This window comes from Neofelis nebulosa, chromosome 18, assembly GCF_028018385.1.
Source record: "Neofelis nebulosa isolate mNeoNeb1 chromosome 18, mNeoNeb1.pri, whole genome shotgun sequence".
In the NCBI taxonomy this organism is placed as follows: domain Eukaryota; kingdom Metazoa; phylum Chordata; class Mammalia; order Carnivora; family Felidae; genus Neofelis; species Neofelis nebulosa.
The window spans coordinates 5,248,550-5,261,753 of NC_080799.1; the positions used below are offsets into that span (position 1 = coordinate 5,248,550).

Here is a 13,204-nt window from a genome sequence, read left to right on the forward strand (position 1 = left end):
AAAAAAAAAAAAAAGTCATTAATAATTTATGTTTTTACAAGTGGAAATAAATAAGCTTAGAAATACTGGGCTAAAATATTAATTTCACCACTTTTTTTTTGTTTTCAACATAGCTACTGGGAAACTTAAAATAATACACGTGGCTTGACCCCTATTCATTCTGGATGGTGCTATTCTAGACCACAGGGCGCAAAGTAGAAAAAACCCCGTAAGAAGAAATGGAAGAAAACACTACTTAACTGCTTCCTATGTGTGCCACGTTAGGGCTTGGTTTTTATCACTTAAGACTCAATGCTAGGCACTAAATACTTTGGTGGTGGTTTTCTGGATTGAAAACTTAAAAAGAAAAATACTAAGTTGCAGCCAGCTGTCCCAAGCACAAAACCCGAAGCAGACAATTCCTGCTTTGCCTGCACTAAGGCCTGCCCTAGTGGTAGGATCTCCGTTAGCAACCCTCTCTCCAGTGTTTGCCACCCAGCCCTTCTTCTGCTCCCCTAAGAAATAAAACGCAAAATACAAATACAGATACAAAAATAAATGAAGTAATAATGCATTATAATTATAGAGGATGTTACTACTGGGGAACAGTTTTTAGGAAAAAAAATAACAGTTAAAAAAAATCAAAAAGTTCCTTCCTTAACACAAATAAGCAAACAGATAATACATAAAGCAAAAAATTCCTGCACTGGCAGGTCCAAATGATTCAGGATTCTATGAATGGCTCACATCAAACAGGAAACAGACCGCTCATGTTTAGACGTAAAGGTGTTCCTTCAAAGTCTCTCAGATATAGTTATTTAATATGAATAATTAAAAAAAATTAAAGTCTGTTTATTTTGAGAGAGAGACAAAGAGAACATGAGTGGGAGAGGATCAAAGAGAGAGAGGGAGAGAGAGAATCCCAAGCAGGCTCAATGCTGTCAGCAATGAGCCCAACACAGGCTTGATCTCACGAACCGTGAGATCATGACCTGAGCCAAAATCAAGAGGTGGACGCTTAACCGACTGAGCCACTCAGGCATCCCATTATAATTTTTTTTCTTAAAAAAACAAAACAAAACAAACAAAAAACCACAAACTTTTCTTCAGCTTAAATGTCAACTGATCCACTTGTGTGCAATGCAAAATCCTTTCCATCAGGATCAGTTTAGTCTACAATATGGAGTACATTAGTGTCGCGTATTAAACGTAAAATAATCTAGTCCAGATTATGCTCAACTTTGATTAACTTAAGTATCTAAAGCAGTTATTCATAAAAGCATTAACCTCTGGAAACTAAATCCATTCACTAAAAAGAAAATACTCTCAAAAAATAGGCCAAGGGGGGTGCCTGGGTGGCTCAGTTGGTCAGACGACCGACTTCAGCTAGGGTCATGATCTTGCAGTTTTTTAATTAGAGCCCCATGTCAGGCTCTGTGCTGACAGCTCAGAGCCTGGAGCCTAATTCAGATTCTGTGTCTCCCCCTCTCTCTACCCCTCCCCTGCTCACACTCTGGGTCTCTCTGTCTCTCAATAATAAATACACATTAAAAAAATCTTTTTTAATAAAAAAAAAAAAAAAAACAGGCCAAGAAAAAGCAAAATAAAACAAAACAGGCCAAGAACTCTGGACAAGAAAGCTGAATGACCTCCTACCAAAGAGCAGTAATGTCGAATGCTATCATGGCCACTGTAAAACCAAATCCATCCATGAAATGCAACACAGTTCAAACAGAAGAGATTTTCTACTAACCATTTGCTTTGAGCTCACAACCAACATTTACTGAGCACATACAGTGTACCAGGTTCTGGCCATGTCCTGGAACAGACAAATATTTCTACCCTCAATCAGTTAATTTCAAAACAATAAAGTAGCAAACCAAAACCATCAATACATTAAAAAAATCATATGCCACGATCAAATGGGATTTATTCTCAGAATGCAAGGGTGGTTCGATGTTCACAAAACAATCAATGTGATACAACACATCATTAAGAGAAAGGATAAAACCCATATAATCATTTCAATAGATGCAAAAAAAAAAAAAATTCGACAAAGTACAATATCCATTCATGACAAAAACCCTCTGCAAAGTAGGCCTAGAAGGAATATACCTCAACATAATAAAGGCCATGTATGAAAAACTCACAGCAAACACCACACTTAAAGGGGAAACATTGAGGGCTTTTCCCCCAAGATCAGGACCAAGACAAGGATGCCTATCCTCACCACTTTTACTCAACATCGAACTAGAAGTCCTAGCCACAGTAATCAGACAACAGAAAAAATAAAAAGGCATCCAAATTGGTAAGGAGGAAGTAAAACTGTCACTATTTGCAAATGACACGATACTCTGTATAAAAACCTCTAAAGACTCCACCAAAAAACTGCTAGAACTGACAAATAAATTCAGTACAGTTGCATACAAAATCAATGCACACAAATCTGTCGCATTTCCATACACTAGTAATGAAGCAGAAGGTGAAATGAAGAAAACAATCCTATTTACACTGCACTAAAAATAATAAAATATTTAGGAATAAATTTAACTAAAGAGGTGAAAGACCTGTACTATGAAAACTATAAAACACTGATGAAAGAAATTAAAAACACAAATAGACATTTTGAATATCGTTAAAAGGTCTACACTACCTTAAAGCAATTTACACACTGAATGCAACCTCTGTGAAAATACCAACAGTATTTTTCACAGAACTGTAACAATCCTAAAATCTGTATGGAATCACAGAAAACCTTGAATAGCCAAAGCAATCTTGAAAAAACTAATTCCAGATTTCCAATTACATTATAAAGCAGTAATTAAGAAGTATAGTACTGGCATAAAAACAGACAAATGGTGCTGGGAGAAGTGGACAGCAACATGCAGAAGAATGAAACTAGACCATTTTCTTACACCATTCACAAAAATGAACTTAAAATAGATAAAGGACCTGAATGTGAGACAGGAAACCATCAAAACCCTAGAGGAGAAAGCAGGAAAAAACCTCTCTGACCTCAGCCGCAGCAATTTCTTACTTGACACATCTCCAAAGGCAAGGGAATTAAAAGCAAAAACGAAATATTGGGACCTCATCAAGATAAAAAGCTTCTGCACTGCAAAGGAAACAATCAACAAAACTAAAAGGCAACCAATGGAATGGGAAAATATATTTGCAAATGACACATCAGACAAAGGACTAGTATCCAAAATCTGTAAAGAACTCACCAAACTTCTCACCCGAAAAACAAATAATCCAGTGAAGAAATGGGCAGAAAACATGAATAGACACTTCTCTAAAGAAGACATCCAGATGGCCAACAGGCACATAAAAAGATGCTCAACGTCGCTCCTCATCAGGGAAATACAAATCAAAACCACACTGAGATAGCACCTCACGCCAGTCAGAGTGGCTAAAATGAACAAATCAGGAGACTATAGATGCTGGCGAGGATGTGGAGGAACGGGAACCCTCTTGCACTGCTGGTGGGAATGCAAACTGGTGCAGCCACTCTGGAAAACAGTGTGGAGGTTCCTCAAAAAAATAAAAATAGAACTACCCTATGACCCAGCAATAGCGCTACTGGGAATTTACCCAAGGGACACAGGAGTGCTGATGCACAGGGCACATGTTTACAGCAGCACTTTCAACAATAGCCAAATTATGGAAAGAGCCTAAATGTCCATCAACTAAGGAATGGATAAAGAAATTGTGGTTTATATATACAATGGACTACTACGTGGCAGTGAGAAAGAATGAAATGTGGCCTTTTGTAGCAATGTGGATGGAACTGGAGAGTGTTATGCTAAGTGAAATAAGCCATACAGAGAAAGACAGATACCATATGGTTTCACTCTTATGTGGATCCTGAGAAACTTAGCAGAAGACCATAGGGGAGGGGAAGGAAAAAAAAAGTTAGAGAGGGAGAGAACCAAACCATATGACACTCTTAAAAACTGAGAATAAACTGAGGGTTGATCGGGAGTGGGAGGGCAGGGAGGGTGGGTGATGGGCATTGAGGAGGGCACCTGTTGGGATGAGCACTGGGTGTTGTATGCAAACCAATTTGACAATAAATTTCATATTAAAAAAAAAAACCAGACATACAGATCAATGGAATACAACAGAAAACTCCAAAATAAACCCACAATTATACAGTCAATTAATCTTTGACAAAGGAGGAATGAATATCCAACAGGGAAAAGTCTCTTCAACAAATAGGTATTGGAAAAACTGGACAGCGACATGCAGAAGAATGAAACCGGACCACATTCTCACACCATACACAAAAATAAACTCAAAATGGATTAAAGACCTAAATGTGAGACCTGAAACCATAAAAACCCTTGAGGGAAGCACAGGCAGTAACATCTCTGACATCGGCTGTACCAACATTTTCTCTCCCGAGGCAAGAGAAATAAAAAAATAAACCATCTGGGACTCATCAAAATAAAGTTTCTGCACAGCAAAGGAAACAATCAACAAAACTGAAAGGCAAACTGGAATGGTAGAAGATACTTGCAAATCCAATAAAGGGTTAATATCCAAAATAAATAAAGAACTGATACAACTCAACACCCAAAAAACAAATAACCCAATCAAAAAATGGGCAGAAGACATGGATAGACATTTCACCAAAGACATCCAGATGGTCAACAGACACCTGAAAAGATGCTCATCATCACTCATCATGAGGGAAATGCACACCAAAACTACAATGGGAGATCACCTCATTCCTGTCAGAATGGCTAAATTCGACATTCGACAACCCAAGACACAACAGCTATTGGTGAGGATGTGGAGAAAGGGGAACTTTCTTCCACTGTTGGCTGGAATGCAAACTGGTACAGCCACTGTGGAAAATATTATCAAGATTCCCCCGAGTGGAAACCAGTATGGAGGTTCCTCAAAATATTGAAAATAGAACCGCCCTATGTTCCAGCAACTACACTACTGAGTATTTGCCCAAAATATACAAAAACACTAATTCAAAGGGATACATGCACCCCTATGTTTATGGCAGCATTATTTTCAACAAACTACAGAGGCAACCCAAGTGCCCATAAATAGATAAATGGATCAAGAAGATGTGGTGTACCCTTGTTAAGATGAACACAGGGTGTTATACGTTAAGTGATGAATCATGGAAATCTACCCTCAAAACCGAGAGCACACGGTTTATGCTGTATGTTAGCCAATTTGACAATAAGTTACATTAAAAAAAAAGATATGGTGTATATATACAATGAAACATTATTCAGCCATGAAAAAATGAGATACTCCCATCTGCAACAATATCAATAGAGTGTAATGCTAAGTGAAATAAGTCAGAGAAAGACAAATACCATAGGACTTCACTCATATGTGGAGTTTAAGAAACTAATGAGCAAAAGAAAAAAAAAAAAAAAAGAGAGAAACAAACCAAAAAACAGACTCTCAACTATAGAGAACAAACTGATGGTTCCCAAAGGGGAGGCAGGTGGGGGTAGGCAGGAACAGGGGTGTAGGGATTAAATAGTATACTTATGATGAAAAAAACAAAACATTAAACACAGCAACACCACCACTGGGCTCCACTTGACAAAACAAACCATTCAAAACTAAAAAACGTATGTATATCTACGGTAAGCAATACGAGCAAATACATATTCTGCTCACGAAATACGAAATACTTCATAGGTATTTTCATACACTAGCTTTGTGATCAACAGCTGCTTCTCAAAATGTGCTGTTTTTCTTAAAGCTCCTTCTTGTGGTGACTGTCTGGGACCAGCTCTGTCTGCCCTGCCAGCATATTAGGGTGGGACCACAGAGCAGCTCTGTACGGCCACCAGAGCTGGGCACTGCTTAACCCCAGGGGGTGTCGGGACATCCTTCACAAAGACAAAGATACCAAGAGGATCCCAGGAGCTGGGCAACATTTAGCCCTGTGAGCTGAGGCCTCTGGAACGCAGCCAGGCTTGCTCGTCAGGCTGGCCCCACAGCCTCTCAGCAGGAGCTACTGACCTTGAAGGGACCCTCTTGCTCTAGGCCTGAACCCTTTCTCACCTCCCGAGCTCATACCCACGTCAGCCCTTCTGCTGTGCCTGGTGACTGGAATCTGAGCTGCCTTTCCTCTGCCAAGGGCACCAAGGCTACGGACTGCTGTTCAATTCCAGTTTGTCCCTCAATCTCGTCACCGTGGCCGTGTGCACCCTTCCCAGCATCTCCCTGTTAATTTCTGCCTTTGGAAAGCCACTCCCTCCCCAGACCTGACGCCCTCCAACCCTGTGTAAGTAACTCCCCTTCACCTTCTCGCAGCAGCATTAAGAGTTTGATTTCACGACTACAGCGTGCGTATCATAAAAAGCACCTAGAACAGGGCCAGCTACTACAGCATCAGGTTCCCTGCTAAATAATTTGTTAAACAAAAAAGAAGAGGGCTTTTCATCTGGAATTTGTTGTTTTCATAGGAGAAAACAAACTCTACATCAAAACTCATCAATGTGTTTAATAAACAATGTGTTTAACTTCTTTCAGTCAATTTCTCTTCCTAAAATGAGGCTACAAGACCTTGGCAGGGAGAGGACGGGTTTCGGGGAACCGTGGAAGGTTTCAGGGAACCGTTACTGCCCTGTTAGCTGAACTCGGGTTTAGCGCTCAAACGTGGCCGCAGCCCTAACTGAAGAAAGCGGGGTATTAGTACAAGCAAACACGAACACTGAATGCGTGCGAGCACCCGAAGAGCTCCCGGACCCCAGCAGCCCATCTCAGACACAGATGAACAGCCGGCTCCACACCCCCTGCAGGTCTATGCAGTCGCATGCACGTGCGCGTGGCTTTGCTGGAGCTGTCTTGCGGCAGCTGAAAGCATTAGTTACAGTTTATCTTTTCTTCTCCAGGATTAACATTCTCAAAGAAATTATGTTTTTGTTCTCACTACAGGTTGCACAGTTTGTTGCTAGTGGGTAACTTCCTGGTTTTATAGCACATTTAACTTCTCGGGTATTTTTTTTTTTTTTTTCATCTAGCTTCTTTAAAACAAAGTCTGAAAAGTATGCTTTCCACATTTACTATATGGTTTCTTTAAAGACGTTTTTGGAAGAACGCCAAAATAAAAACGGGCTTCTTAAACTCAGCTCGGCAGAAACGTTTTCTCCACCTTGCATGGCGCCAGTTTTAAGCTCCCCTGCTTGGTCGTTTTAACCCAAATCACCCTACTTTTGGTTTAAGTCATCACTGCTTTATTTTGACAGGATCTATAAAGACGCTTCCCACCTTGCCCTTGCCCCCTTGCTATCTGTTCCAGTCCAACAGCCTGCTATCAACCCAGTCACTGCGGTTTTTATGATCCTCAAAGATTTTCTTCTTTTACAGGCCAAGCCTCGGGAGCATACATACCAGATCAGCTGATCGTTATAGAGGAAGGCGGTGTATTTGACTATACTCAGGCTTTCCTCCATTCTATTAATAAAGGATTGGATTTTCAAATAAGTCATTTTATCCAAGGGGAAGAAGCTGATTCCACCAAAAATGTCGAGGAGATCACATGACTGCAAATGCAACGTTTGCAAGTACTGTAGAAAAAAAAAAGGCGTTAAACTTAGAGTACACGGAATAGAGCACTGACAGTTCAGGGTAATTAGTCAATTTATGATACGATTACGTACTACTGCGCCGAGAAGACCAGTAAGGGGGTGAGCCACAGCTAACTAGATGTGCAGTCAGTACCAATTTCACGACATTAAGTTCAAACATAACTAGTTAATGTTTGTTCAGGATTGTGTCTTGTCTCTTTGAATCGCTAACTCCTTATGCTAGCGCTCCTCAAGTTATATCAACCTTATTAGGGATGTCAACAGCGACGTCGCAGACAGACACTGCCACCTCCTACCAAAATAATGCTGAAAGGACAGGTAGTCAGTTGTTGATGGACAGGAGGGTAAAGAAGGCAAGAACAGGAATCAGGAGGCAGCAGGAGGGTAAATAATTATGGTCAGTAAAGTGAAGAAACAGGGGCGCCTGGGTGGTTCAGTCGATTAAGCGGCTGACTTCGGGTTAGGTCATGATCTCATGGTCCGGGAGTTCAAGCCCGGCGTCGGGCTCTGTCCTGGCAGCTCAGAGCCTGGAGCCTGCTTCAGACTCTGTGTCTCCCTCTCTCTGCCCCTCCCCTGCTCACACGCGTGTGCTCTCTCTCTCTCTCTAAAATAAACAAATGTAAAAAAACAAACAAAAACAGATCAAAGATAATTTAGGGAAAAAAACTGAGAATTATTCCACTAAAATAAACTGATTTTTACCAGAGGTAGAGTATATAAAATGTAACTTACTGTAAAACAGAGTGGCAACTATTTAGGGACACTCATTCATCATTTGGGAGGGAAAAATCACATTAAAAACCACTACGGGGGGTGGGGGGGCGCCTGGGTGGCTCAGTCGATTAAGCATCTGGCTCTTGTTTTTGGCTCAGGTCAAGATCTCACGGTTCATGCGTTCAAGCCCCACATGGCGCTCTGTGCTGACAGTGCAGAGCCTGCTTGGGCTTCGCTTTCTCCCTCTCTGTCCCTCCCCGCGTCACGCTCTCTCTGTAAATTAATAAACTTAAAAAAAAAAAAAAAAAAAACCACTAATGGGATAAAGTCTGTGTCATAGCCAAAAATTTTACCTTGAGTCAACACAGATTACTACTCACTAAACAGAGTATTGTTTCATCAATCCATAAGAATGTACAACTCAGGCAAAGAGTTTAAATTCTGCTAATTAGCCAATCACCATGCAGTAAGCCCACACTGGCCAACCCAGGCAGGGCAAGGATGAAGTCACAGGGTGTCTCCAGGATGCTGTGGGGGTGCACACAAATGGCAGGATGCTCTGATCCCGCACAGAGGTGACAGAGAGATTCAAGAGTGCACATCTAAAAAGTTTCCTCATTGGTCTGGTTTTGCCACTAAAGATCTTAGGCTCTCTGCCACCTTCAAGTCCTAAGTTTTTTTTGTCAATGAGTAATGAACTTATGTATGTGTATTTCTAAGGGTCTGTTTGAAGACTACTAAGATTATAAATAAAATTCCAAGTACTTACCCGATGGAAGAATTTCTCTAATCTTTCTTTTAGGAGCTTGACACCTCCATCTTCCATGGCTCTCAGAAAAGTACCATTAAAAAGCTAATGATGTAAAAGATTTTTTAAAAAGTCAATTTCTTATGCCCTTCAATTTCCCAAGATAACAAATTCTTCTTTTCCTTTTACATTGACTAATTCGGCTTATTTAATCCCCGCCCCCCCCCCCAATCCCATTCTTTTTAAAAGGGGAAAACATGTACAGGAGAAAGCCTGAGTTATTAAATAGATCACAAAAAATCAACACACTATTAAGTGATATCATTTCCATGTTATCACCTGATCATTTAGGACATTTTTTTTTTTTTTTTAACCTCAACTCATACTTAAGTTTCACTTTACATAAATACTATCACCAGAATGTCTCTTCCTCAAGAACATGGAGTTTCTTGTTTACCAATGGGGACACATTCCTAGCACAAGGCTGGGAATAAAGAAAGACTGAATACTCAATGAATAAGTAAATGCATAAACCTCAACCCTGTTTCAAAGGCCCCATTGTTTCCTCCCCTAAAACAGACACATAGTCACCAGGCAGTCATCTAAAGAATTAAGATTTTTAAACAATCCCTGGAAACAGGTAACTGGCTAGACTCCATTCAGAAAGAGCATCATGCTTACCTTGTACATGCTGTAGCACTGTTGTAGCACTGAACTATAAACCTTGTCCTGCAAACAAAGACATAGAGGTCAATTTTAGGGGAAAAAAAGTCCGCTGTATAACAAATGTACAAAGACTCTTGGCAAAGCAATATAATGCTTACAGACTCAGTCCCACAACAGTTGTGTGCTGAAAATAAAAGGTATTTAAATTCAGTTATGAAGCAGTAATTTTAGGAGGGCCTTGAACATATGACTAGGAGGCACTGGTGAGACGGGATGTACATTTTTATAAAACTATGCTAATGTAAGCAATAAACATAAAGCTTCACTATGCGTATCCTGAGAAGCTTCCGTAAAAGTGACCCGGCTTAAATCTGACCAAGTCACTCAATATATTCAGTAATAAACTTTCAAAAAATAAGAAATAAAAAAGGACACGTTACCAGCAACTCCTCCTCTTGATATTCAACAATTGGTTTCCCATCTTTACTTTGCTTTTCAATTATAGGATTCCGAACAACCTATGCAATTTTGATAAAACGAAGTTACACAATGAACCAATCATATACATTTTTAATCTTCCCTTAAGTTAAAAAATTTGAGCAGGTCACAATACCAGAAACACACCTTCCGAAAACAGCCCCAAGAACAAATACACTGAATAGAAGTCTGACTTTAAAACGGCAACCCACCCGACTGTAATCCTACTTTGCAGCAGTTAAGATGAAGGACTTTTGAGTTAACTTGAGGACTTTCCTCAAGTCCTAAGAGTAAAGCAAAGATCACCCATAACTTCACCGCACAAATTCAGAGATGAAAGGGATATACTGTGTATGTAAATACCATGACCATCCAGAAATTTTCTTCTGGCTCATTGAAGAACTGTCTGTTCTTCTGCGTATGTAAAGATTTTGCAGGTTTTGATGGACTAAAGGTCCTAAAAAGATTAATAAAAAAAGGATAATTGGGGACAGTTCTCTAAGTTGTAGAAGTTGTAAGAACTCGCTAAGCTCTGCAAAAGCACTTTAAAAGGTATTACCTGGTAAACTGTACAATAGCTTCACATAATCCGACGTTTCTAATTTTTTCATTCTTTTCTACTTCGTTTGGGTAATAAAACAAAATTTTATTTTCCTCCTAAAGTGTGAAGAGACAGAATCGCCACATTAGTATCAGCAGTTTTCCCATCTCAGCTGTTGAAAAAGCTGTTCAAAGTCAACGTCTGACGTCACACGTGCTAACAAAAAACCAAAACAAAAACCCTTTTCAGTGAATCCAGAATTATCTTTTCCTCACTATGTAAATAACACTCATGAGCCTGGAAGGCAATTGTGATCATCAGTAAGTCACATGTCATCTGAAGGAGCACTTAGGCAATTATTCTGAAAACTCGATCTTACGGTTTCTTGCCTCCTGCTCATTTGTAAACCAACGATTGTAAGAAATGAGCGTGTGCGCACGTGCGCAGACGTACGCCTCCAGGCGAGTCAAACTCAGCAGGTTCACGGGCACTGAGACTGACAGCCTTTAAAGCTACCGTGATTTTGCTGCCAGCGGAACCGGACATCCTTGGAGGAAGTCACCGTCCCCACCTAGAAAATAAACAAAACCCACCCCTGGAATTTATATATCAATTCGGAAAAGAACTTTCCAAGGGGAAAGAGCTTTCCAAGGGCCCTCCAAGCCTGCGTTATTTTCGGGTTTACAAGTCCAGCACTCCCGATCCACGCTTCGGGGGGCGGGGGGTAACAAAAACATTAGCTCAATTTTAGTCACCCAGGAATGATGCAAAAAACAGAGCCTCAACCCGTGTGGAGTGACGAGCTTGCTGAAGCTTCATTCGACACACGGGCTTAGATCCAGGACTCGGAAGAGACCCTGCCGGCGTGGTCCGGCCCCCGTTTACTCCCCGGCTCGGGCGTACACTTGGCACAAAAGCAGCCTCAATAAAAGCCGCTCCAGGAGCGCGGTGACAGGTGCTGGCCGGGGTCGCCTCCCGGGCGCGCCCCTCGGCTCCCGGGGCCGCCGCCGGCCTGCCGCCCCCGCCCTCGGGCCCTCCTCCGGCCGCCGGCTGACACCGGCGCGCGGTCCGGCTCCGCGTACCTCGCCCTCACGCGGCCCGAAGCGCGGGTTGTAGATGAAGAAGCTCAGCAGCGCCGGCGGGAACTGCTTCTCCTGGGCCGCCCCGGCCCCGGCCCCGGCCCCGGCCGCCGCTGCCGCCATCCCGGCCCGGCCCCCCAGCCTCGGGAGCCTCCCTCTGCCCGCCCAGCGACAGCCGCCCCGAGGAGACCGCACTTCCGCCTCGCTCGCGGCCGCCCCGGAAGTGGTCGCCGCCGGCCCGGAAAAAGAACCCGCCGCCCAACGGCCCCTTCTGGCGAGCGCCCGTGAGGATTGGTTCCCCCTTGTTTGCTGGGCAGGTGTTTCTCTTTTTTTGAGTTAAGATGAAAGCGAAACTGTTTGCGCCCAGATGTCTGCCCTGGCGGAAGGCGAGGGCCGCGTAGTTGAAGAAAAAATAGAACCGGCATAGTTTTCTAGAAGTGGGTGAAGGCGCAAAGGAAGCTTCTGCGGTGAAAGAAACACGTGAAGGGGCGGACGGGCATTCAGCTGGGGCCACTGGCCCACTTCCATCATCTACAGGGTCCGTCCTGGCATTTCTGGGTTTTCTTAATCCCCGTTTGAGAGACCGCAGGTGACCGCTGGATCAAACCAACCCGACGGGGTTTGCGCCTCACGCCAATTCCCCAGGCTCAGGCTTGGAAGATTGCGCGCAGATGTGAAGGCGCCAGGCTCCGCGAGGCGTAGTGTGTGCGGTCCAAGCAGGACCAGAACGCGGCCTTCTCCGCGGAGTGCCTGATCCCGGACCTTGGCCAACAGGGTATCGTCCTGCCTTAGCTTTGAGGACTCCCCTGCTTTTGAGCGCTGCATTGGGACATGACTGCAACAGCTCGTTACTTCTAGCTTCTGGCATTTGGAGTTCAAACCCGCTCAGCGGACCGCTTTGCAAGTTCAAGACGACCTTGCTTTAAGGTCGTTTCATTTGTCACAGATGAAGTTTAGAAACGGGACCTCTTATTCAGTCTGGAAGAATAGATCTTCATGTTTAGGAGCGAGATGCATCGGAATTTGGACATGAGATAGATCTGGGTACTTAATCCTAGCCCCGTCGCTCGCAGGGTGTGAAACCTTGGACCGATCACCTAGCCTTTCTCCAGACTCTAGTTCGTATTTGTAAAATGTCTAATGGGGCGCCTGGGCGTCACAGTCCGTTCAGCATCGGGACTCTTGATTTCGCTCAGGTCACGATCACAGGGTCCGGGGATGGAGCCCCGTGTGGGGCTCGCTGCTGAGTGTGGAGACTGCTGAAGATGCTCCCTCTCTCACTCTCTCTGCCCCTCCCTTGCTCGCTCACGCTTTTTAAAAAATAATTACAAAATAAAATGACTGACAGTAAATGCTTAACTGATAGGAATTTTGCTTTGAGAAGTCAGTGCGACTATGGATTTGCCAATAGCACTCAATACTT

At 42.8% G+C, this 13,204-nt stretch overlaps 1 protein-coding gene across 1 annotated transcript in view; it reads right to left on the minus strand.

Annotated features, from left to right (window-relative positions):
• Positions 1–11,989, minus strand: part of CCZ1 (CCZ1 homolog, vacuolar protein trafficking and biogenesis associated) — a 32,223-nt gene extending 20,234 nt beyond the window's left edge. The window contains exons 1-7 of the mRNA XM_058712110.1: positions 11,785–11,989; positions 10,721–10,818; positions 10,525–10,618; positions 10,125–10,202; positions 9,700–9,747; positions 9,040–9,123; positions 7,360–7,535 (exon numbers count right to left, since the gene is read on the minus strand). Of these exons, the coding sequence (XP_058568093.1) occupies positions 7,360–7,535; positions 9,040–9,123; positions 9,700–9,747; positions 10,125–10,202; positions 10,525–10,618; positions 10,721–10,818; positions 11,785–11,904 (698 nt within the window). The 5' untranslated portion in view covers positions 11,905–11,989. The remainder of the gene's footprint in view (positions 1–7,359; positions 7,536–9,039; positions 9,124–9,699; positions 9,748–10,124; positions 10,203–10,524; positions 10,619–10,720; positions 10,819–11,784) is intronic.
• Between the last annotated feature and the right edge of the window lie 1,215 nt (positions 11,990–13,204).